General features: G+C 37.0%; 2 protein-coding genes across 4 annotated transcripts in view; one reads left to right on the top strand and one right to left on the bottom strand.

Moving 5' to 3' along the window:
- The window catches only part of LOC129731959 (phosphopentomutase), a 125,156-nt gene that overhangs the window by 38,889 nt on the left and 58,795 nt on the right, over positions 1-27,472 (bottom strand). The window contains exon 1 of one of the 3 annotated variants that reach the window (XM_055692371.1): positions 2,470-2,606. The exons of the other annotated variants lie outside the window; for them this stretch is intronic. The gene's annotated coding sequence lies outside the window, so the exon portion shown is untranslated. Of the gene's footprint in view, positions 1-2,469; positions 2,607-27,472 lie in introns of those variants that run through there. 3 annotated transcript variants of the gene reach the window in all.
- On the top strand, positions 3,409-27,472 carry LOC129731961 (START domain-containing protein 10-like). The gene is made up of 6 exons (XM_055692391.1): positions 3,409-3,853; positions 3,918-4,020; positions 22,338-22,687; positions 25,474-25,612; positions 25,688-25,958; positions 26,023-27,472. Exons 3-6 carry the CDS (start codon positions 22,396-22,398, stop codon positions 26,443-26,445), a joined length of 1,125 nt encoding a protein of 374 aa, XP_055548366.1. The 5' UTR covers positions 3,409-3,853; positions 3,918-4,020; positions 22,338-22,395; the 3' UTR covers positions 26,446-27,472.

Raw genomic sequence — 27,472 nt, 5'->3', positions numbered from 1 at the left:
TGTGTCTAACTACACTACGCTCTCGCCATCGTGTCTATCCCTTTTCAGTCAAGAGAAACTGGAAAATACATTCGATTTAAAACAAGGAAATCTAACTATTCACGTGATTTCACGCAGAATTTTGATTAGGGAAGCGGACCGCTTATAAAATAAATCCTTCACATTCCTTTGTAGCTCTAAAACATTTTGTTCGCAGCTATTCTTCGCTGTTCATTCCAATCAGAGATTCGAGGATATTGCGAAATGAGAAACTTTCATAACGAAAAAGTAACTAATCAAATATTCAGTAATTGAGAAACACTCTTTCTAATGCATGTTTGTTGCATGCATGTTTATGTTTGTTTTTCAAATTTCGATACATGGGTTTGAAGCCAATGTATTTTTTTTTTATTCTCGCCTTTTTTCCGTCGGTCTGTTTGCGCCACTGTTGTGGCCAATCACCGACGCCCAGGGAGGCGACTCCACACCCAGGACCCTAACTCACGACCCGTTTATTAACGGACCGGCGCCAACGGCTTTACTTCCTCATGCGATGGAAGGCGTGATCCCAGAGATTTTTCGCCTCAGAAAATCTCCCGGTGTCGGCTAGGATTGAATCTAGACCAGTTGGGTTGGTTGTGAGTGGATCACGCCACCTCACAACCATCGACACCTATGTCGGCGGTGGGATTCGAACCCAGGCGTCGAGCGTGGTTGGCGGAGACGTTACCAACCACACTAGGCCCCCGCAGCCAATGTTTTTGTTTTCATCAATCCCATCTCAACAATGAATGTGTTTTTCGTATTCAGTTCCACACCTATTCGCCTCGATACAAATGCTTCATTTCCACTTTGTCCGGTGTAATAAAAGCATTATTATTGACACCATACATGGCAGGCCTTCATCATGTGCATGTTTTATTTCAGATTCAATTTTCATTACGATAGCATTGTTCAATGCAAATTGAACAACCATCCTCGGCCTGCAATCCACAGTACGTATGATACTGTGGACTATTAGTAGAAAGCCAGTTGCATTGTTTGCGATTGTTCTTTTTGTACTTATATTGTGGTTCATATTAGTGAAGAGATGTGTACAAGGAAAAATCTGACAACGTTGACCCATTTTCATTATTAAAAATCAACTGTTACATTTATTGTTAATTTTTATTGCGAGGAAACATACTTCGTGATTAGGGCGAAACTAGATAGGAAAACAAGCAAGGATTCGCCGTTATCACGAAGTAGTCCGGATATGATATAAAAAATAGCTTTTACTACCTAACAGAACCAAAAATATTCATATCGTGATTTACAACGATTGAAGCGCAGCAAAGAAATCAGATTCAACTTCCACACTCGTCAAATTTAATGGCCAATAAACCAATGAGGAATCTGGAGTAGTCAACTACAGTCGTTTATTTTATTACCATAGTTTATAAGAAATATTATTAAACGTGTAAAGCAGTTGCGAAAAACGAATAACTATTTGAATCACCGAATATCCGAATATATCATTACGAACACCGTGACCGTAACCCTTATTCTAGCGTAAAGTCAAGAGATTTTTAATGCATGACCTTTCACCATTAAAAGCAAATACCTATGCGCTTCAGCAGAGGTCAGCAATGAAAACCTTTTGTAGCTTAAAGCGAGTAACTGTTTTTCCAGGGAACTATTTGCACAAAAACAACTCAATTAGAAGCAAAAACCTCCAGAGAAACGAGTGAAACCATACGGTCCAAGGGAAGATCAAAAAGAGAATCGCTGAAGCCGCATTTCTGTTAGTTTTTATAATTACGATGAAAGAATCAGGAAAGCGAGTGCTTCTGCTGTGATTTTAGCAACATTGTAACGGGGATAGCTGTGTGTCAAACGATTCGAAAATGGTCGCATATTTTCTGTTTACTCGAATTGGTGACACCGATGGGATTACATTTCTTGTGGATCATGCTGTGATTTGCGTTGATCTTTTCGATAAAACAATTCGAAACATCCGACGGTTACGATAAAAAACGAAAAATATTTATTAAAACTCAACAGATATTTTTCAGTAAGTAAGAAAAAAACAAATTTAGCGACAGCCTTGATAAATATCCACAAATGTTATCCGAAGAAAAATATTAAAATATCCCGTACCCGGTTTTATAATATTGCCTTGAGAGCTAGACAAATTACTGCGAAGTAAATCTCAAATCATCATCTAAAAATTCTGCAAACCGGCAGTTAATGTAACAGAAAGTATAACGATTTCACTTTTGTAGAAAGTATTGTTCTATACCTACTAGTACTTGCTCGAAACAATTCTTAATACAACAGCATCCTAAATGACCTTGCAATACACTCACTCTTTTAATGGAACAATCATAATTTCTGTTTTATTTCATAGCAACACCACTGCATGGATTTCCATCCTTGACGGTGTTGAAGAGTCGCGATAAACGCGAATGAATGAACAAACTACGATTTACATTAGCACAAACTGCTTACCAGTCGGTTGAATGAAATTCCGTCAGCAAAATTGTCAACAAAACTGCTTATTGTTGTTTCACAGCTGGAAATACTTCATTTCAAAAGACAAACAGAACTCGACTGCAGGTACTGTTCGTGGTCTCGTGATATAAACACACATAAATCCTACTGGGAAAACGTCGAACATGCGCTGTTGTACTGAATCACTGTCTAGGGATTCATGGAAGTTTAGTGCACACTGTTGCCAGATGATTAAACTTCAACCGAAAGCGAATAAAAGATTTTTATCATACCAATGCAACATTATTTGCAGTTGCTCCTAAAGTTTGAGACTGAATCACATGAATGACATAGGATTAGGGTTAGTAGGAATTATTAGTTTATTTTTAGGTTACTAAAAATAGTTTTTATTCTTCCAATACTTCTATTCGAACGAAAAATTAGATTTTTTGATTCGTCAATCTACGACTTTAAGTTCCTTGAATATTTATTGCATTTTGTCCAAACAAACTCGCAGTAAAAATAGTTTTCTCTCCAGATATTCCTGAAGTAGTAACGCTAACCAATCTATTACAAAATTGTTCTACACTTTATCTGTTCAACGTACAAATGACTAAAATTCATTACATGATTGAACAGTCATTGTCCGTGATAGTTTTATTTTCGCTTTCACAGAAAGTACCCAAATATAGATAACAATAACTTAGCCCTACGTCAAAAAAAATGATTTTTATAACCGTTACTGTATTTGAAGAACACTTGCTGTAAAACACCCTAAAAGTTGCAGGTTCAAGTCTAGCTCCTCGTCGATAGCAAAATCACAGCAGCCACTGGCAATTCTTCCCCCGTTCATCAGCGGAAACTGACGTTTGCTTTTGCCAGCCCTATAGCTTCTTGACATGACGGCTACCACCGTCGTTAGCCTTGTATTGGCTTTTCCGCAACATACACACATACAGTGGATTTTCCGGAAGAATAAACGAACCATACGCATTGCAATAGTCTCGTGTTCGGCACAGTCGGATTTGTCTCGGTCAGTATCCATCTAGCCTTACTCCCTGCTTGACGCCAGCCAGCATTCACAGTAATCCAGTGCGCATGGTAGTAATAGTAATTTAAATTCATTTTGGCCACAGACACAAATCACGAAGGGATGGCAGAAAATTTTGATTACATTGCTGAAAAACCTAGCGCGTCGTTTTCACTGTTCGGTTTTATTAGTGAAATGTACCCTGATGTTGAAGAGTCTTTCCATGGTTATATGTTTGCAATCGCAAAGTCCTGTTGATCACAAGTACTGCATTACAAAGAAAAAACCGTGATTGATGCATCGGAAAATATTCGTTAACAGCATTGAAGCAACCAACATAATTACAGCGCTAGTGCAGAGGCCGAAGTCAGTGTGAGCGCCTGTAACTTTGTATTGTTTTTGGGCTGATACGAGTGCAACTTGAGTTTTCCTGCAGATATCGAACCTGATTTTCTATGAATTTCACTATCAAAAAAATAGAAATTCTCATCCAGAGGTGGTGCGTTATACTCTACATAATCTAAGCTGTTTGACAAAAGGTAAGAGTGCTATCACAGCATTGTTATGTTAATAGTATTTAAATAGTGAAACCAGCACTCACGTGGATCTCTTGCACCTGTTTTCTGAACAGTTCATATAAAGGTAAAATAAGCAATTACTAACTTTCAAAGTTTTTTTGTTTCACTCAAAACAAAAAATCTTTTCGTGTTAACGAGATTGTGTTACAATTGGCAAGACAAAGGCATAATGTTGTTATCACGTACATAATGCTCATTAAAAGCGACAAACTGCTTTCGAAATTCGACAAGTTGCTGATTACTAACGCCACGTTAACGGGACATCTACATGCATGCCTGGTGGATTATCATCTTATGCTCATTTTATCACAGCAGAGAAAGAACGTTCTGTAATTTGATTCATTTCAGCTCTTGTCACAAGTTTGTCAGTTAGAAGCTGAAATCATGAACGTTGCGTTCGTTTGAATCCAATGAAGGATTAAAATCCTATATCAATACCGATTGAAATTGATGCCCCAAGCGGGGATTAAGCCGAAGCATTCAAATAATCGATGTAGGAAGGATTGTTTGACATATGTTCAGGGATCCAGTAACATTGATTGTGTCACCAAAAAATCAAGCAGTACATCATCGAGGATGTGCAGAGAACGATGCAAAACATGTGTTGTCAGTATCATTCTGCGTGATATTTTCGAGAAAAACAATACCAATAACTGAGAGTTATGGTATTAGGGGTAAAGTGATCACCTTGAGTCAAAGGTTTATTGAAACATACAAAACAGCTGTTTGAAGACTATTGACAACAAAAGGTTGAAAAGGGATATGTCAAAATTTGAAAACATGTATTTTGAGGATTACTAAATTGCATTTTTATAAAAAAAAATTTCTGAGCACCTAATTGCGCACCCAATACGATAAGTCGTTAATTATACATTATATAACTATGAGAAATTTGTTTTTCAACAGTCTTTCATGAATTGGATCCAGCTTTCCACACTACGCATAAAATGTAGAAGAAACATTTTTAATGTGTTTTCTATTTTGTCTAGAAATTATAAGTTAATTGATTTCCAATAAAAAAATTCGTTTTTCTCAGCGTTTTCAAGATTCAAACTATTCTACATCAATTTGCTTCTGCTTTTTTTTATTTTAAGATACCTAATTTACTCACGAAATATTACTTTTCACTAAGTGACAGCAATCCTATGGGCCCTGTAATTAAAGCCGAAAGAGGTAAAATATTTTACCGTTAAGGCTGAACGCTGTCCGGCCGGCAGATAGATAATAAATGGCTGCAGTTTCCTGAACGTGCTTTGTTGTTTGCTAGAGTGCATTTGTATTTTAGAAATGAATTTTACTCTATCATATTAGCAATTTATCATGTCAATTATTAATGAAACACACATGAATTTTTGACGTGGGACTACGTCTTTGATTACTATACTGGGATGCATTCTATAAAATTGGAAATGAAACTGGCAAATGTTTATTTGTTTATTTGTTCATCGTCTTCGATCATATCGTACAGACTGGTTTGTCTTATGCTATGTTTTTAATTCTATTTTTAAAACTATTTTTGGTTAAGTTAAAGTCAAATAAATCACTGACGTCATTGAAGCCTCTTAGGCAGGAACTGAGCGGATTGTTATAACCATAGCTTGTCCTGTGCCCGGGTATGGAGATCATTGTCCAGTATCGCAACCGGCGCTGAGGAACATTTATTTGAATTAGCAGGAGAAGGTCTGAGCAGTCAATATTGTTCGTTAGGACGTCGAAAACAAACAATCGTTGAAGTTTTATTCGTCTTGTTGACAGCAACTCCAGGTCAATCAAACGACATCGTTGCGAGTAGTCGGGCAGAAGTACAGGGTCATTCCACGGTAGGTGACGAAGAGCAAAACGTAAAAAACATTTTTGAACTCGTTCAATGCGAATAACTTGAGAGGTATGGTACGGGGCCCATATGGGAGCAGCGTACTCCAGAACACTGCGTACTAAAGCACAGTATAGTGCCTTAAGCGCGTACACGTCAGTAAACTGTGAAGCATTGCGGCGAATGAATCCGAGGATCGAAAAAGCTTTAGCGGTAATGGCGGAGATGTGTTGGTTGAAGCGGAGCTTAGAATCGATAATGACGCCCAAGTCACGGATAGACTGCACACGGTCCAGTGGAGTTGTGTCGATGTTGTACTGATGACTAATCAAATTATGACAGCGACTGAAAGTGATCACCTTGCATTTGTTGATGTTCACACGCATCCCGTTCTCTTTGCACCAACGTGAAAGTATATCGATGTCTTTTTGCAAGCAAACACAATCCAACATGGACTTAATTACTCGGAAAATTTTCAGGTCATCGGCGAAAAGCAGCTTTGCAGAAGAAATTCGTTGACACAAGTCGTTAATGAAAAGCACGAAAATCAGCGGTCCCAGTACACTACCCTGTGGAACTCCAGACGGGATGTCGAACTTTCTAGAGCGTGTGGAGTTCACCTGGACGAATGCGCTTCTACCGGTCAAGTACGACATTAACCAGTCGGATATCCAATTGGGGAAGCCCATATGCCTAAGCTTCTCAATTGCGAAGGTGTGCGGAACGGTATCGAATGCTTTTGAGAAGTCGATGTATACCGAGTCCACTTGATTTCGACATTCAATTTCCCGAAATAATACGCTGGTGTAACATAGTAAGTTAGTTGTTGTAGAGCGACGCGGGACGAAACCGTGCTGATCGTTCGATATTATCGATTTAACTGCGGATAGCATGACCTCATGCATCAGAGATTCCAGAAGCTTCCCTAGACAGCAGAGAATAGATATTCCGCGGTAGTTTTCAACTTTTCGTGTGCTCCCTGATTTGTGAACGGGTATCATTTTGGCCGTCTTCCATAAAGTCGGGAAAGTTTGTTCATCCAGCGATCGATTAAACAACAATGTTACCGGACCAACTAGCGACTCGGCGCACTTTTTCAATACTATAGGAGCTAATCCATCAGTTCCAGCCCCTTTCGATTCATCAAGCTTAGTAAGCGCTATGAATACATCCTCACGAGAGAAATTGAAAAATGGTAGACGAATGTCGTGGGAAAGTACGTGCTGAAAACAATTAGGATGGAGCTGGGGCGGCACAGTGTTAAACACGCTTTCAAAGAAGCACGAAAAAAGATTTGCGGCTTCTTCGTGTGTGTTGGCAGTGGCTTCTCCGTAAAACACACCGTCCGGGACGAGATTACTAGCTTTTTGCTCTTTGACGAATTTCCAAAACTCAGTAGGATTATGCTTCAGGTTCGACTGTAGTTTGTTTAAATAGGCTCGATAGCATGTCGTAACTAGTTCCTTATAGGCTGTTTCTGCAAGGCGAAGTAATTCACGGTGCTCATTGGATTTATTAAGAAAAAATCGTTTCCGCGCCTTGCGCAGTTTGTTGCGCATATTCCTGAGCTCGGCATTCCACCATGGTTTCCTAATGGCTCCACGAACAGCGCGACGACGCCGTGACACCTTCGAATTGAGTATTTCGAACAGCTTGTCGTAGAACGAAAGAACAGCGTTGTCGACAGTTAGACCTTCAATCAGCTGTACCCAGTTAACAGTTGAAAATTCAGCATTAAGAGAGCTGAAGTCACAGCTCCTAAAGTCAAAATCGAGTAAATCTGGCTGGCTGTTTCCGAGTTCAACATGCGTCGAACTACGCACATCAACTTGCAACTCAAACGGTGGATGGTGAAGGTCGATTGGTAAGAGCGGAAGCACGGGTGGCGAAATTTCAAAATCGTCCGGGGAACTCGTGAATGCTAGATCGAGTGTTCTACCATTCGTGTTCGAAAAAGAATTCAATTGCACCAACCCGCATGTAGAAATGGATTCACAAAAAGCGAGTTCTTGCTCGCTAGAGGCATTAACTGTTATGCATCCATTGATATCATCATCAAAATTCCATTGAAGCTGGGGAAGATTGTAATCACCGAGAATTAAAACGATATCGCTTGCTGACGATTCATCGCAAACAGACTGAACGGCGGCTGTGTGGGAGCAATATAGTGTTGTGTCAGAATTCGGTCGTAGGTAGATACCGAAGATGTGCAGAGAACGGTCTGGTAGCTTTATACACACAGCCACTTGCTCGAGCTGGCTACAGTCGGTTAGCAAAATCTCGGTACAGCGTAGTGTAGATTTAACTGCAATAAGCACACCACCGCCTCTCGTGAGGGTGCTTGTAGATTCATTGCGATCACATCGGAAGAGCGAGTAATCTGATGTTAGTTCCGAATCGCTTATGTCGGACCGAAGCCATGTTTCGGTGAGTATTACCACGTCGTATTCACAGTTTGACAATCCTAGCTTCAACTCAGACGTTTTTGTGCGCAGGCCCCTAACGTTCTGGTAGTAGATGGTCAAAAAGCGATGCCTTGACGATGCGATATTGTCGGAAGCACAATTGCTGGATGAGCGCGTGGTACGCGTCAGATTTCAAACGTTAATAACAGCATAACCACATGATGGATAACAATAACCAATATGTTGTTGGATAGATAAAATGTATAACAATTTTGTAATATGCTAGTTATCACTCTAATTTCATTGCTAAGCGGTTAAATTGATAAAAAGTTTCAATAAAAAAATTACGCAAATAATTAACCAATTACATGCGAGCATTCCTAGCACAGACGACGTGAATGGACACCATCCGTTCCCTGTGATATTCTCTGTATCAGTATCGAAATAAAAATTGACAGAGTCTCCCTGTCCCAATAGGTCAATTTGTTTTTGCATCCATGAGCTTAGACTAGTATGATGTCTCGAAGGTAAAAGTTTTCCAAAAAGTTTGAAACAATCCCCATTCTTGAAGAATTTCTAAACCTGCTTTCAGAATAGCATTGGCCGATATCGTATCGATACTTACGGTATCGATACCTTTGAGTCTGAATATCGTTATTTTTTATCGATGCAGGCGAGTTTAATATCAAGCTGGATCGATACTTTTGCCCCGATATTTTTTCGAAACTGAAGGGAATCTATAAAATCGGAAAATATTGTTGATTGCTATGAATTGTCCAACAAAAAAATACTTGTAGTAGTGCGCGGATACGATCCATCGCGTTAAAGTCTTCTACAAACAGTGCAGAAATTTGATTTGTGCTCTCTTTGTAAAAGATACCAACAGGATTGAATATACCCGCTCATTTCCAAAGCGGTTTTTCATGCCTCTTGCGAGAAAAATTCTGCCGCATTTGATGATACTGTCTGTGCAGAGCAAAATCGGAAGCGAGTTTTCGCAAAAAGGCAGACAATAAAGAATAAGAAGCCAGATTTTTCGTGCTGCCCTATATTTCAAATAAGGCCACAGACGCGCTTATGCTATTGCATTGATTTGTGTGTGTGACATATAATTCTGTCCCACCGTGGTCCCATTAGGTCTATTGACCGCAGATTTTTAGAGTCGGTGTGCAGATTTTTATTAATTCGCCGATAATTATATTTTTTCCAGAGTTTCTGCAGATTTTTGTCAGAGTCTTTTTATATTTGCGCAGACTTTCTCAATATCTGTAAAACTTTTTGCAGACTTTTGCCAGCGCGAACGCAATTTTCCCAAATCACAGACAATTTTTTTTTCAGATTTTAAGCAGATTTTGTCGGTTTTCCGAGTAGTTGCTTACATTTTTCAAAAACACCTGGCATCTTTGATTTCCTGTATTAAAGATCAAGAAAAAAGAGGTAGCTTTTCATAGACCTGTTTCAAGTAGCAGGCAGAGTATCGATACAGCTGGTATCGATGCTCCGCCCTCGATATCAACCTGGTATCGGTACTTGAGTATCGATACTTTTGCAATTTTTGGCCAATGCTATTTCAGAACCTAATAAAAACTGATGTCTTGAAAGAAAACATGCCGGTAAAAGCAACAGTACCAGTGGAGTGAAGAGCCGCAGGTCTCTCGTCGTCTATGATTGCAGCGGTTCTCTACTATTCGTACATTTCAGCGGTACACTTCTATTCGTACTGCATCGGTACTATTCGTATTGCAGTGGTACACTTTTGTTCGTACCTTTCTTTTCGTGTGAAATCCACATCCATGTCACGAACGTCATTCCCATACATTTTGCTTGAAGCCAATATTCTCTGGCTCTCTGGCTCGATTTTACGTCAAAAGGCTGTCAGTGCTTTCGAAACAGCCGAATAAGCTTCGTTCATGCAAGATCAGCTGTTGCTGCAAGTGGTGTGTAGAAATCTAAAAAGCGAAGAATGTTTTTTTTTGTTTCGTTCGTTCTCTAGATGTTGTGCAGGACATAAATAGATATGTCCAGACATGTTTCAACACGTCCTGGATCATAAATTCAATATTCATATTGATATGTATTCATTAGAACTTTTCACGCGAAAAAAATGTGCAACAGCCTATGCGGCACAATGAACGGAGCTTAAGATCATATCATTAACAGTAGCGCCATCATCATCGGCGGCGGCTTCAGGAAACAGTCACCGTGACATGGGTCTGGTGAAATCGAGGAAAAACTGCAATGCTGCTGTTGATGGTGATTGATAGTTTATCTCATAAATATGATTACCATAAATTATTCAACAAGAATTTTAATTTGTTGCAACGGATAGTTTTTAATTTTATCTTCGATATTCACTAAATAATCGTGACCAGATAGTATCGAAAGAGTAAATTCCTAAATATATACATTTATAGAAGAGTAAGAGCCTGCGAATGCTTGTGAATTTTTTGTTTATTTACTAAGATTCATTCAGAATCTCTTTTTACATTTCAAAATTGTTAGATGATACATAATTATTCTAAGCTTTACCATAATAAACGTATGTTAGCTGTCTTCGTGATACAGCGAATGTAGTTGTAGGCAAATGAAAAAATTGTCAAGCAAAAAACAAAAATGGGATTGTGGATTGCTACGGTTTTTGCTGGAACTTGTTAATAATTGTGTTTAAAATATCTTCTTATGTTTGCCAATTAATGAACCTTCGTAAGGGCTTTCATATTATTTTGGAAGTAAGATCCATATTATAGTTTTGATTTAATCAGAGTTAAATAAACACATTGATTCTGTCTGCAGACTCTGTATATTTTGTAACAAAAAATCCCCTAATTACAGTGTTTAGTCCCACGTCACCATTTCATACAACTAGGGCTGGCTAGGGCTAGGGCTGTATACCTTGTAGTATTTTTACAACTTATAAGTGAAATGTATACTTCCAAACACAATCAAAAATCAAGTGAAAATTTGAGAGCAATTCATTTTGAATTATTTCATCATACAATAAAAATAGTAAAACTGCAATCCACACTGCGAAATATAAAACGCAATAAAATCATTTGAATGGAATACCCGAGCAGCACCGTTTAACAAACTTATATAAGGATATATTCTCATTATGCAGCAGAGGACAGAACCCCGTAAAGCTATAATGGTGAAAGTTTAGACACCATCGATCCGGTACCGGAAAAAAACAGAGTGGTATTTCCGCAGGAAAAGATACCCGCACTCTGTTAGTTGTAAATTATCAGCTTGCAGGTGGAAGTGTAAAAATAGCTGTATTGCAACCTTTTTTTATCATTGATGCAGCACATTTAATCACTCTATCGGTTGTCTCTTTCTCATGCAAAATGGTTAGTTACAATTCTATGACTAGAGCTGGTGGCAAGTTTATTTTATTAAAGGGTGACATGCTTAACCTTACTGAGCCACGATACCGTTCCTCTATGGAACTGTAGAACTGCGTGTTTGCATGCGCTTTGGCTATCGCAGTTAGAAAGGTGAATTTTATCACAAACCCAAATATTAGCGCCCCTTCAAATCTTGTCATCCTCGAAAAGACATCCTCGAACGTAAGTCAGATTATAGAGTTATCAAACGTGTGATTTAACTGTAGACTCCGCTTAATTTCCTGTTCGATCGATTGACAGTATCAAGAGAGTTCCGTTGGTTTGACAATTTCCAATCCCATTATGTTACAAAACAAGTGCGTGCATATTTTACACCAACACTAGCGAAGCAACGGAACAAAAATTTTAATTAGGATCGATCAAAAACCGGAACCGACGCCACATATGCCACAATTGATTCGTGCCATAATTCATGCATATTTTTGGTTATTGCGTGACTGGAGGCTTTCCATAAAAGCTGGTTAAAATACGAACACAGGGTGTGGTTAGAGGTTTCAGGGTGAGAAAACTTTCATGGAAAAAGCTAAAAGTTTATTTGATGTTGATTGAATTCAAAAATATTGTTATTTAGTGCTTAAATCGTAAGTCGTCGAAATTATTGCCAATATAGTTTTATTTGACAACATAATTTAGAGATTCCACAAATATAAGATAAACTAAACTGATTAATATGATGGTTGCCAAAATGAATAAAAAAATGCATTTCAAAAATATATGACTGATGCCCAGAAGCCGAAAATCGACTGCAGGAGTTGTTTTAAAATCCAAGACGGTGTCTTCTGATTTCTAGAAAACACCCTAAAATGACCAAATAGCACTCAATATGGGTACTTACGCAATCGAGATGTTGCTCAGAGACCTGAAATCGACACCAGGCGCAGTTTCAAAATTCATGTTTGCAACTTACTGTTCCTGGAAATCACCATAAAATGACCAAATACCTTATATGCATATTTCCGGAATCAGAAAAATGACAAGACTCCAGAGACTGATTTCAGACGCCAATTCGCATTTTTATATAATGAATTCAAGTACCTGGAAAACATTCAAAATACCAAATATACTCAGATATAAATTTTTCCGTAATTGGGAGAGCAAGTCCACGCTACATCGCAAATCGTTCTTGATCGATCATTTCCGATTTCGCTGAAAATTTGCACAGCTGTTCCTTTTTGTTAAAGACGTCATTCTGTAATATTACTTCTTCATGTAGACTCACGACTGCTGTTTCGAAAGGGCCTATCCAAAAATCTGACTGATGAATAAAGAATTTTATATCATCAAAACGGCTTGTTAGATTAAAATGGGTGTCTTCAGTAAAGATTTAGGCCATAAATCTGCGGTTCTGGAAAAAATATACACACTGTGAAAAAAGTTTTTTTCTCGGCCGAGTTCTCCACATTGTCACAAAATATTAAATATCTCAATCTTTTTTAAAAATCTCAATATTTTACACATTTAAGACCACAATGTTTGCTACAATCTGTCAAAATTTGGTGATGGTAAAATGAGGAACAAAAAAGTTAAGAATTTCAACAAAATATTTTTTTTACTTGAATCAAAATGGTTTGTTTGATTTATGATATGTCTTCCGCAAAGTCGTAGATAACATTTTTGTCGTCCAAAAAAAAAAATGTACCGTAAGAAAAAAAATATTTCTTTTTGAGAAAAAGTTAAAGGAATCATTATAAATTGAATATAGGTATACAAAGCTACTTTTTGAAGATTTGAAATTTTTTTCACAGCAACTGCACATTATTGCCTATACATTGATGCTTTTTGGAATATGGTAGAATAGAAAATAAAAAAAAGTTCTGACATTTGAAAAAACAAAAAAAAAGGAAAACAAAAACAAAACATACATTTACTAATTTGGCCTAACGATTTTACATATTGACGTAGCACTATGTCCATCAGAAAGTTCGGCTACATAGTACATACTCGGCTCCATAGGGATGTAAAATGAAAATCTAAAACCGAAAAAAGTGAAAAATATGTCCAATTTCAAATGCTAAAAAATCGGTTAGTTTTCGATGGATTTCCCTCATTTTTGCAGCAATAAATTGAAAAATCTCTGAAGAATCCTCCCAAATGCAGAAAATTGTAATTTTATTTTTCAAACTATTGTACTATTGAGAATTGTCAAACCTTGCTAGAACACAAAATTCGACCTCTGATTGGTTGTTATATGATTGCTTTCCCAAACACGGTCGACAGAATTATAGACCTAGTAATTTGGAATGTACTATTTAGTCTATATAAGAGCCTGTTTTAACCAAAACTGCTCATATTAGTTCTAGACAACGGCAACAGTATCCCGCATTTAGCAGTAGCAGTGGAAGCGGATAGCAGCAGCAGCTGTAGAAACGGATAGCAGCAGCAGCAGCGACAAGTTGCCACTGGCAACGGATAGCAGCAGCAGCAGCGACAAGTTGCCACTGACAACGGATAGCAGCAGTTACAGCGGGTATCAGCTACGATAGTGGTAGGACCAGCTGATGCAGCGGCACTTCCTCTAGGAAAAAGCTGCCTTTGTGCAATAGCGGGCAGCAACAGTAGTAGGTACATTAACCGGCACTTCCTCTAGTAAAAAGTTGCCGTGACAACACGCAAACGTTTTGGAATGCTGCCATTAAAAATATATAGGTCGTCAAATTTTCAATGTAAAAACAGCTTTCAATTATGTTATCAGAAAAATGCCTCAATCTCCTCTGTCGGGGTAGCACACAGATGCGATCAACATTATATCCGATATGAAATTGAAAAACAATTGTCCTTATAAGGACACCAAACAAATTATTGAAGATTTAAAATTTTCTCGTTTTGCGCTAGAATGTAAAGTAAAATGTTACTGCATGTAGACACTGTGACTGTTGAAACTTGTTGCGTATTCAATACAAGTAATGTAACAAACAACCTTATGTAGTTTTACGTCAACCTTGCGGTCGTGCTTTGCATACAACCCTTGCGATTTTGTTGAGTTTGTTTTTCAGCACGATTAGCAGGTGGAAATAACACTGATATTGGTTCTTTTCCGAAAGTATTTATCAGAAATTATTAAAAAACCTTTAGTAAATTCAGTTTTTTTCATGCCTGTCATTCTCCTCAGTATCTGGAAAAAGTGGAGAAAAAATTCACCGCGCACTTTCTTTTCAGTATGTGCCTGCGTGTAGCAATGCTTTCACCATACTGCTTCTACCTGCACTCCAAAGTGCCACTCAACCACTTACAGTGAAACAAATACACTTCCAGCTCCAGAATCACTCTAAAGAAAATACGCATAAGTACACTACAGTGTACACTGGCGAGTAGTCCGGAAAGTGGAAAAAACCTACCGGGCAAAAGTGTATTTCCCATGTAGCTACACCGCGAAAACGAATTCGACACAAGTAAACTCGACCTACACGAGCAACGCAGTCTATTATTTTTTCATCCAATCTCTTTTTCTCGTCTGTCATGCTCAAGAAACAAACTATAAAAAGCACCGCAGTTAGCTCTGCTGTGTAATTATTGTGCGTAATGTCCATACGAGTGAAAAAGTACACCATAGTTCATTGTCTCGCAAGAGAGAGATTTCAGATTTCACCGAAGTGCTTTCTTCTTTTTTTTTCACCCGGATTATTTTACGCGCTCCGTATCCCTGCGTAAAAAAAGACTTCTAAACCGGGATGATTTCCAGATACCGTAAATCGACCCCAGATGTCAAGATGAATCTTTTCATGGCCTTCTCATTGTTTCCAGAGTTATATTGTTGATGAAAAAATGTGAATTTTTCGAATATTGTAAAGAGAGTAACCTAAATCAATGACCATCATGTAGCAAAACAGGATAAGAAAAACAGCGGTTTAGGCGGTAATGGCACGTAAGTAAATATAAACTTGAAAAATGATATAAAAATGGTAACGAAACACACAAAATAAGTTTTTAGTGCTTCTAAAATGAAAATTCATTGAAGAACATGACAATAACTTTATTATAATAATTTTGCTACTTGTTTAAGCTTTCGTTTCTTGAACGGAAGTAAATCGCAACGACACTGACGCGTATCGTTGTAAAATTATTAATGTATTTTTGTTTCTTCTTCCCGAATCAACGGAAATTGCCTATTTTTTGATAATAACAGCAAATATATTAAAAATATGCATTATTTAGATTAATAAAACAGAATATCTTATTGTCGTGAACCATACGATTGATTTTTACTTTATTGGATTTACTTATACTGAACTTATTTCGCGTAAAAATAATCGTCACTGTGCTACAGCGATTTAGAACTTCTGAAGTGACCTAGTGTAGGTTGTAGGTCTTGTTGAGTATAACATTCGCCTATACTAGAAATTTTACAAACACCCTCAAAATCTGAAGTTAGGGTCAAAATACGGTTTTTTGGACCTCAGCGCATATAATATTTTTTAACTCAGTCATTTATCAACCGATTTTTAATATTTAAGCAGTTTAAGAAAAGGGATAAATAGAGATTTCAAAATAATTACAGGTTTTTACTAATATCAATAAAACATGTTGAGTTATTTGAGTTTAAATATAAGTTTTTAGATTTTTTCACGCAGTTTTTCGACTTAATTTGAAATTTGCCGTTTTTTTTAAGAAACATACCACAAATATACCATAATTTTGAAAGTATATTTCATTCCGAATCAAATGAAAGTATTTTGGTGAAAATCGGTTGATATTTGGCTATGTTATATATATTTTTTTAGAAAACCAGTATTTTTGGCTTCTATCGCACAACTATTTCACGGAGCTACAAATGATAAAAAAATGCAAGAACTTTTGATGTGACTTAGTGTGGGTTATATAAGATCAATGATCTAATTAATCAGCCAATATAGGCTTTTACTTAGTATAAGTCGGGTTTTCTTCAATCAGTTATTAAAAAAACTATCTTTAGATTTAATCTTTTTAATTGTCTCCGTACGTACTCGTTCACGGCTCAAATCAGAAAGCTCTTATATTCGGTCTTTTTATGCTATAATTTATCGAGTCATGTGTTACTTGCGCGTTTACTTTAAGTTTTTCAAAAAAACCCCAAAAATTATAAGTTAAGGTCAAAACCCTGCTCTTTACCTTAGCTTACATTTTTATGTTTAATTCGGTTATTTTCCAACCAATTTTTTATATTTTGGCTGTTTTGGATAGGCGAAAAATAGAAACTTTGAAAAATATAAATATGTTTAAAGAGTTTACCTATATGTGATGAATAGTTTTAAAATAAATAAGATGATTCATAATTAATAAAATAAGATGATTTTTTTTTTTTTTTCAAATTTCACCTATATGTGATAAATAGTATGTTACACTCAACAAGACCTATAACCTACACTTGGTCACTTCAGAAGTTCTTGCATTTTTTTTTCATTTGTAGCACAGTGTAATCCGCGTTATGTCAAAAACCGCGTAAAAATAATCCGCGTTATTGTAAAAATCGCGTATAAAAAACCCATAAAAAAACCCGCGTAAAAAAAGACCCCAGCGTACTCACGAAAAAGTGAAAAAACTGATCAATGTTACCCCGTTTTACGGTATATACCTACCTATTTGTGTTGTTGCGAGCACGAGTGGTTGATTTTTCTTTAAATGCTGTTAATCAATTTACTTTGATTATTGAATTTCATGGATTCAACTGCACTAATGCAGTGCAGAGCATGCAACAAAACGAGACGATCAAAAGAATTAGAATTTTGTATTAAAACGTAATTGAATTTGGATACGACGGCCATGTAACATGTACCGCTTTCACTCTATGAAAAAACAACGGATACAAACGTTGCGAGCTATTTATTTAAAATATACATATTTAAAACTTATTCCAACCACAAATCGTAATTTTGACCACAATGCGAATGTTAAGCATCATTTCGGAATTCTCTCGCTACGCCTCAAACGTAAGAATGCTTTAGGCTGATTGACTGTTTTTTCGGTCGATCTTGAACATAAACGAAAAACGGAATGGTAATGCAGACAGAACATTGTACGAAGTTTCCCGAACGGCCTTGAATACCGAGGCCGTGCTCCTTTTGCGGAAACAACGCACGCAGCCCGTTGCATATTCGTGAATGTTGAAGACTGATTGACTGTTTTTTCGGTCGATCATGAACGCAAACGAAAAGTGGTATGTGAATGCCGGCAGACAATTTTATGACGGACATGAAAGACAAAGCGGCGGTCCTTTTGCGGAAGCAAACGTTGCCCGCAGCTCGTTCAACATTCGCTCTGCTTTAAACCGTTCTTTGAAATTGAACATGCTGCAGATAGAAGTTGAAAATGAGCGAAGGATCGCACAAAAAGGAAAGCATGTAACTGAACGAGAAAACGTTCAAGCGTCTTTTTAGAAAAGGATTTTTCAAAGCTTTGAACAGGCAGGTTCAAAAGCCATAAGTCGCCCCTGACTACAAGTCTTTAGCAAAGGTCACGGAAATTAACATAGCCTTTGTAATCGGACTTCTCAATCATCGTAGAAACATTGATTCTTGTAAGCAAACGTATGATGTACATTTTATTAGCTTTAAAAAACTTGTTAGCTTTTTGTTTGCTTTAAATAATTTTGCAACAAAGTAAATAAAAACTTTTTTTCCATCCGAGTGAGAACAGTTTTTTTTTTCATTCTTTGGAAAGAAATAATTTCAGTTCGCCCAGAGTAAAATGGCTTTATATATCTTAATGCCACATCGAAAATGGTTTCTGCGTAACGCAATACACTGTTTCATTATTTTTATCGTCATCGTTCAGTCATTAAAATCGTTCAACGATTATCCAATCGCCTTATTATTTGCATGGTGTATAAATGACGGCGACGGCAATATCAGATTAATGGTATATTACCGAAAAACTCTTCAAAGGTATTGTAAAAATCTGTACATGAATAACCCAAAACGTATTACCCACACAAGTAGCCGATGGAAGTTTCTATCGTAGTCATTCGGCTGCACAAATTAGCTTCTCGTACTTGACACGAGAATAGCGTATAAATCATAATTACCGGCCGTAGCTATGACGCGACTTGAGAGCCATCACTTCCATTACGTTGGCAACGATACGCTCCCACACCTCGGCACTTCCTGTTCCCGGTGTCGTCACAATTTTCCGTTCTATACCCTCTCTTTCAACATTTTGTCAACTCAGAAGCCGGTTGATTGGTGATTAGGCCGACACTAAAGGACTAAATATAAGTGTTTGCTCTACTATATGGCTCCAGTTTTCTACCCGAAGAGCGTAATAACAGCCAAAAGGCAACTGTCCGTCACTAATTAGTCACGGCCGCCCACCAATTAGGTGCCTAAATGAGCAAATAAGAATGGTCTAACAGGGTCCAGTGCTAGTGCTAGGTTCAAATTATGGCTCGCATTGGAGATAAGAAGTACAAATTGTAGCTAATTGTAGCTAATTGTGAATGCATAAATTATCTAAATAACTGATATAGAAAGTCCATCAGCATGACATCTGGATGAATGTTATGTTAATGCCGTGTCGACGTCAAGCTAACAAACGAGCCTGGAAAAGTATCCCAACAGAAAATGCCTGTTGCGCTCGGTGTGGGACACTACACATAATATGAAGACAGTTAAGTGACAACCGGTGATGAGTTAAAGAGGATAAATTAGCTGTCCTATTGATGTCGAGACATAGGAGCCGGTGGTCATGTAGTGACAACCTCACGCCCTTACCGGACTAACGATAAGAGGAAACGGCAAAAAGATTCTCTAACCGGTTCGATGAATGAAATATGAGTGGAAGGGCATTTTTACAAAGTGTTTGAGATATTGTATAATGTGTTTATATTTAATATGTATTTTTGCCTTTCTCCTAGAAAGGTATAACAATCACTTGCAAAACCGAAAGTATATAAGTGCTCCAAAGGGCCGAATGGCATATATCACTCGACTCAGCTCGACGAGCTGAGCATTTTCTGTATGTGTGTGTGTATGTGCAGATTTTTATTCTCACTCACTTTCCTCAGAGATGGCTAGACCGATTTTCATGAAATTAATTGCAAATGAAAGGTCTCGTTGTCCCATAAGACTCTATTAAATTTCATTGTAATCGGATTTTTAGTTTTGAAGTTATGTATTAAAATGTAAAAATCATGAAACATCATTATCTCAAAAACTACACAACCGATTTGAACAAAATTGATTTCAAATGAACAGGCTACCTTAAATATCTTTAACTTTTGAATTTAATAAAGATTGAACTTGTGGTTCAAAAGATATGACAAGAAACGTGTTTCGATCACTCATGTTTCTCAGAGATGGCTGAACCGATTTTCATAAAATCAGTGTCAAATGGAAGCTCTAGTTGCCCCATAAGACCCTATTGATTTGTTTTGTAATCAGACTATTACTTTGCCTGTTATGTTTAAAAATGTGAAATCCAGCTATGAAAAGGAACATATTCCGAAGACTACTTGAACTTCTCAAAGATGGCTGACCCGATTTCCACAAAATTAGTGTCAACTAATAAGTCTAGCTGCCTCGTAACACCCTATTGAATTTTACTGTAATCGGACTGTAACTTCGTCTATAAAGTACCAAAATGTGAAAATCACGAAACTTTATTATCTCAGAAACTACACAACCGATTCGATCAATATTATTATCAGATTAGTGGGCTAGTTAAGGGTTAACTGATGAATTATGATTGAACACGTGGTTTCAAAGTTTGGCTGCCCTATACATTCCCATTTCATTTGATTATAATTGAACTTAAGCCACCGTTATGTATTAAATTGTTAATAAAACAACGAAAGTCTATTATTTCAAAGATTATATATATTTGAACATAACTAGTGTCATACGAACGAGTCATCTCTCAAACTTACAAATAACAAACTTCATAACAATTTGATATGTGGCTCAAAAGTTATGGAAAGAAAAGAAATTCAAAGGCTATTTAAAACTATACCTGCTTTGATTGATATATGTGGTCTCAACATAATTTAAATGTGGTTTTGTACTATTTGAACGTTCCAAATTCATTGATTCCTTGCGATGTGTTTAAAGCTGCAAATGCACGACGAATCGGCCATAGGATATGATCAAAGTCAAAAGACAAATCGTTTGAAATGATTGGTTTTATCGGAATGACAACATCCTCGACTTTTGGCTTCTGTACATCGCCCTAATCCTGAATATATTCATATTGGGTGGTATTCGGTCATTTTCAGCAAATTTTCTGGCATCAATCTGACACCGGAAATACTCATATTGGGAAGTATTTAGTTATTTTGGTTGTTTTCCAGAAACTAACAGTGGTCGTCTTTAAATTCAAAATGGTGTCCAGGGTCAATGTTTGGTTTCTATGCATCATCTCGATTACAGAAATATCCATGTTGAGTATTATTTGGTCTTTTTCGACTGTTTCCTATATGTTGCCATTTAGCGATTCAAAATGGTGCTTGAGGTCAATTGTTAGCTCATTGCATCATTCTGGTTCCAGAGATACTCATATTGGATGGTATTTGGTTATTTTAGGCTGTTTTCACAAACCGAAAGTCGCCATCTTGGATTTCAAAATGGTATTTAAGATGATTCCTGGCCTTTGAGCGTCATTCTGGTTAAAGAAACACCCATATGGGTGTAATTCGATCATTTTCCGCTGTTTCCCAGGAAACGGAAGTCGCCAACCTGGAATCCAAAATGGGGTCTGTGTTCGATTTCAGCTGCTGTGTATCATTCTAGATCTGGAGATACTCATGTTAGACGGAAATCGGTCATTTTTGGCTGTTTTCCAGAAACCACAAGTTGCCATCCTACAATTCATAATGGTGTCTGAAGTCGATTGGTGGCTCCAGTGCATCATTACGATTCCGAAAATACCCATATTGGGTGGTATTTGGTCGTTTGCCGCCGTTTTCCTGAAACCAGAAGTCGCCATCTTAGACTTCAAAATGTTATCTGTGGTCGAATTTAGCTCCTGTGTATCTTTCTTTATCCGGATATTATTATATTGGGTGGAAATCGTCCATTTTTGGCTGTTTTCCAGAAACCGGAAGTTGTCATCTTACAATCCAAAATGTTGCCTGAGGTCGATTATGGAACATATTTGTAACCACTAAAAACATTCACCTGCCAAATAAGGTTCCATTTAGTTGATTAGTTCGCGAGATGTGCAGAAATTTGTGCAGAGACATGTGCTTCCAGTTCTTGTATTTTTTTGTTGGAGAGGGAAGGGCGTCGAACCATTATGGACATATTGATTACCCTTTAAAACATCCACATGCCAAATTCGGTTTCATTTGCTTGGTTTGTTCTTGAGTTGTGCAGAAATGTATGTTTCATTTGTATTGGACCCCTCCTTTCCAGAAGAGGGAGGGGTCTCAAATTATTATGGGAACCTTTATCGGGACCAAAAACCCCTACATACAAATTTTCACGTCGATCGGTTCGGTAGTTTTCGAGCCTATATGGATCAAACAGACAGACAGACCGGACTACTTTTTTATATGCATAGATTACAACATTAATATTTTAGAACCTAAAGAGTGAATATACATTTATTGGATTGAAGCGTTCATGTAAATCTATTTTTACAAAGAAAAGTTTGAATGAGAAAGGCTGGGTCTGACCGCTAGGTGGATTAATTTAGGATTTTATATAAACACTGTGTAACACCGACGCTGTTTCTTTTGCTTTTTTTCAGCTTGGCTTATACTATCGCTACGATCTGCAACGGTTCTCGACGGGAGGTTTCACTAAGCATGGCTCGCATCGCCGAGGATAGTGATTTTGAGGCACTGAAAAAATTGGTCGACGACCACCAAGGTTGGACATTGGAGCTCGCGAAATCTGACACGCAGGTCTACACACGACCGGTTGCCGGATGTAATTTCAATATGGTTAAAATCCACACGGAGTTTGTCGAGGTTACAGCGGACATCCTGTTTGATGTGCTGCACGATCCGGACTACCGAAAGGTCTGGGATTCTCATATGTTGGCCAGCGAAGAAATTGGTATACTCAACGTCAACAATGATGTCGGATACTACGCCAGTAAGTATGCGTTTGATTTGTTCTTGTATTTTTTTGTTGGATGATTGCGCTACATGCTCTTCCTCTTCAGAAGAAATCAAGAAACGTCGTGACGTATATATATTCCATTTCTGTTATTATTATGTTTGATATATATGGATATAAATATCATGCTACAGTAAGTAAACGGATAGAAGTGATAGAAAAGCTAACAAAGAAGATTAGCCAAAACTTATACCAGTTTTGCACAAAAAGTCACATCCGGGCCGTGCTATGTTCTAGGAGAGACGAACGAAATGTCAAAAGAAATCGATGCTCCCACACTCCATTATCGGTATTTATTTTCTGATAACTCAGCGTATCAAGTCGTTTCAACTGAACAGTCAAACAAGTGGAAAACCCACAGTGGTAAAAAAAACATCTGTTTGGGGACTTTTCTCGGAGCATATTCTCCAACCAATCACATCCGTGTCTCCGATGATTTTCAATATCGTCGAGTTTTCCTTGCTTGTAATCTTCTGGTGGCATTCAGACAGTCGATACAGTGAATATTAGCTTCATCACTCCCACTTTCAGGTATTGCCCCAAGAGTATTGTTATCATTTTTTGTATGCTGTCCGTTGTCAAAAGTTGTCCAGATAGCAGTGCAAAATGACATCACATGGATTGTGCTGTCTGATTTCGCAATTAATAAGACATATTTTTAATAAATATTTTTAATGATTAATTTTCTGATCCAATTTTCGATTCATTACGATCTTTGATATAAGTTTGCTAGTCCAATTATTTTTCTTTCTAAAGCTTCGAGTAAAAATGCAAGAACTTTTACTGTTCCAACAGATATGCGCTGCACTGTGACTTTAGCATTATCTAAAAACTTTTGAGAGATAACCTTTTCCTTCCCTAAGCAGAGCTCAATTTTTCGCTGACGATAGCTTTAGTTATTTTATACATCTAGTCATTTTTTCGTGTTCAATCAACAACGTTAACGCTTTTACTGAAAGTTCAGAAACGCCCTTCATTTATTAGTGATCGGATGGAGGCGCATATTGTTTTATTGGTGTCTTAAAAGTTTGGATATGTGGAAAAACGATAAAAAACGATAGCAATTCTATTGCACTCATTCATTTGCATAAATGACGAATTTATTGGCAAAGGTACATACAGCGCTGCTAATCACTAATCCGTTAACTATAAAAGGTATCTTCGTTGGCCGATAAATACTTAGCATGAATTAGGAAAAAGCTTCCTAATCGCCAGATGTAAATTTACTTTTCTTAAATATCGCTCAAATAAATTTAGCACTTGTCAACGATTGCCTATTTATATTACACCAGATTGAATAACGAACGAAACCATTAGAGTTTAAAGGTGTTTAAACGGAACAGACATTCTGAAAGCAACTCTGTCTGTAAATCGTAAATCGAAACAATTGGTACGCACCATCAGCAATTTACAGATTTTGTGCCTATTTTCTGGCGTACCAGCGCAAATTTAAAAACATGATAATTAGCGTGTTTGAGAGCATTTCAATTAATTTTTTTCATTAGCGAAAGACAAAAGGTATAATGGCCTAAAATGATCCAGAAAAACTCTAGGATATTTCTCATTTTCGGATTGAAGACATATGATATATAAAGGTCTACTTAACAAGTGATGATTTTTACTCTAATTTTATAGAACTTTGAACATAAATTAGAAAAAAATGTTCGGCGTTGTAGTATTCCTGACTGTATCATTTAAAAAAATGCTGACTCTGGATAAAAGAACGCGAATTTGAGCAGCAGAAGTCACCTCCACCGGTTCAAGGGTATTAGGATTGAGAAGCTAAATTGTGATCCAAACAGGATATTTGCTTTCTTTCTTTTGGCGTTTATGGCTTTTTTTCTCCAAGAACAAAGAACCGTAATCAAAGAGGCTCAGACTACATTGGACCCTATTAGCAATCAATGAAATGTACTTTGCTTATGTACCTGTACCGTTGCCATTTAGATTTCTCTTGAAAAGATATAAAGCACAAAAACTCAATATACACCGGTAAATATTTACTTAAAATCTAGCTTGGTACGTGATTAGACAAATTGCTGTAAAGTGAAGCAAAAACTTTTTATGGTTGCAACGGTACACTAACAAGGTTGCCGATAACATAGACGCATAAAAAATCACGTCAATTTCACTGTTTGATTAAATATGAATGTTGATTATTCTCTATTTTATTTTCAGGACGTTGCATCAATGCCTTTTTGTTGAATATATCCCATTTTAATAATTGCTGAAGTGGAAAACAGCCGTTAACATTACAACAGTCAGATATTTTATAAAAAAAGCGAGCAGATCATTTTTAAAAACTTGTCGAAATACTTCGAAAACAAAAATTTAACTGTACACAACAAACAATAATCAAGAGGAAATTTTTAAATCTAATTTAAGGGCTCACATCGACAAACTGTAAAGAAAATATCTAAATAAGTTTTTTTTGATAAAAATGAAATTTTTGTGCGAAAAATTAGCGGTTAATAAATTTTCGAGTTCCAACTCAGATATTATGCTGGTGACAGTAAAATTTTGCATTTTTTATGACAATTGAATCGTGATTCATTGTCATGAATGAAACACTAATGTTAACGTGATAAATCGCGTGTATTAACAAGGCATTAACACTCAAAAAATACGATATCCTCAGATCTGAAACACTTTAAAAATATTGTTTTCTAAGAATCATTAATAACTTTGAGCATCTTACTATATCATGTTTAGGTCGTATATTTTTTGTAAACGACTAGCTAATAAGTAGCATTTCTTTTCAGTGTCCTGTCCTCCCCCGTTGAAACCTCGAGATTTCGTCCTCCAGCGATCATGGCTCGATACTGGACCCGAAGGAGAGCAGATGCTGCTGTCTCGCTCGGTGCCCCATAGAAACTATCCTCCAAAGAAAGGATACGTGAGGTAAATCAATCTCGACATAACGTTAACGTTTACCTTCCCCAAAACCACTGACGGAAATTTCCCTTTCATCGACAGGGCAATGTCCTACATTACAGGGTTTGTTATAAAAACCAACGTAAACTCAAAGACTGGATGTACGTTAAAGTATGTGGCGCACTGTGATCCCCAGGGAACACTTCCGCCGTGGTTGGTGAATAAGGTTACGCACACGTTGGGACCGCGAATGGTAAAAGATCTGAAGAAGGCAGCTCTCGGTTATGTTAGTTGGAAGCAATCGCAGCCACACTTGCGAAAACCTTGGCGATTTCCGGAAGAAATAAGCTGCCCACGGATATCAATCGAAGATGTTAGTAAATTTATTGCATCTGTTGTTTCGAACTGTAACAATATACCTTAAAATATTTTTTCAGTGTTTGGAGCTAAAACCTCTTCCAGTCGCGTCCAAATCCACGGCACGTGTATTGCCTTCGATTCCAAACCTACAGACGAGCAATGGAAAGATACTAACTGGAAAACAAGCTTCACCGTCTACACCCAGCTCGGTTACACCAACTACACCCACGGCGAGTTCCACAAACGGAGGTCCTAACATTAGCAAAAAAGAAGACAAGGAGAAAAAGTTGCTAGCAAAGAAGGAGAAATCGGAAGCGAAGCTGAATGCTAGCGTTTCAAATGGTTGTAATAGCGGTAGTAATAATGTTAGTAGCAGTAGTAGTAGTAAGAAGGATACGAAGAAAGCAAACAAGGAATGCAAAGACGACAGTAGCGTGAAAGAAAAGAAAAAAGAAGGAGGCCTGAAGAAGCGAAGATCATTGTTGAGTTTAAAATTCTAGATAGTTAGCAAATTTATTGAGTAAATACAACATATATGCAACAAATGAAACATGTACGCACATTGCGGTTGGAACACTAGATAAATTCATTCAAATTCAAACGGTTCAAAGCAATGTAAGAAAAATCTAATGATTCGAGGAATCCTATATATCCATATCAAGGCAAATCTACACAATGTCACATTACCTAAATCGAGGTGACCGGCTGCTCTTTAGACAAAGACACTAAACAACCGTTTTAAAACACTTTCTTTGAATCCCTTTTCTAAAGGAGTCAAAACGACTTATAAATGTATATAAACTTGTTTCCACAAACATTTGTTGAAGATCAGAATCAGTGTTAAAAAATCATATTTTGAATTATTTTCAAAGACATTTAATTAATCTACATATTGGTGTAACGGTTTAGTTTAGCAATCATCTGTAGTTTTATTTTATTTTGATAACTATTGTTTCATTTTTATTCAGAGCTCATAACTCCCGAGGCCTTTCCTAGCTATTACCTACAATAAAAAATCATCTAAACTCAACGAAATAACTTCATTTAGTTAGACGATTTTTAGCTATATGCAATTGGATAAAATCCTCTTCACAATCATTCATACCAAATAAACTTCTCGTCTGTTTTCAAGACTGTTTTATACGTAGCTAAAACGATACGCCATGACAATGTGTTGTGAGTCTTTTCTGCCTGTCAAGTATAAAGTAGGAGAAACAAACATAGCGAACTACTTTCCAAACAATGAACTTCCGTTGCAACAAATTACATTCCAAGTGAAATAAATGTATAGTTAAATACTAGTGTTTATTACGAAAACATCTTAGCCACGCCAATACAGTAGTGGGTTGAGTAGTTGGTTAGTAGGTGCTGTGAGAAAGTTGAATCTGTGAGTAAATTTGTTTTTCTTCTTGTAATAATCGATACTAGTTACAGACATTTTCTCTTGCAGAGTTTTACAATACGAAGTTGAATTTGTCGATTTCTGTTGACATTATATTAATCGTTAAATAAAAGGGAACTTTTAAA

This window comes from Wyeomyia smithii, chromosome 3, assembly GCF_029784165.1.
Source record: "Wyeomyia smithii strain HCP4-BCI-WySm-NY-G18 chromosome 3, ASM2978416v1, whole genome shotgun sequence".
In the NCBI taxonomy this organism is placed as follows: Eukaryota; Metazoa; Arthropoda; class Insecta; order Diptera; family Culicidae; genus Wyeomyia; species Wyeomyia smithii.
This window is presented reverse-complemented; position numbering and strand designations above follow the sequence as displayed.

What these genes read in the sequence shown, in the direction of transcription:
- LOC129731961 (XM_055692391.1), top strand. Translation starts at nt 22,396, where the DNA reads ATGGCTCGCATCGCCGAGGATAGTGATTTTGAGGCACTGAAAAAATTG. An exon ending in TGATGTCGGATACTACGCCA is followed by an intron (nt 22,688 to 25,473) that starts GTAAGTATGCGT and finishes ATTTCTTTTCAG; the next exon opens with TGTCCTGTCCTCCCCCGTTG. An exon ending in CACGGATATCAATCGAAGAT is followed by an intron (nt 25,959 to 26,022) that starts GTTAGTAAATTT and finishes ATATTTTTTCAG; the next exon opens with TGTTTGGAGCTAAAACCTCT.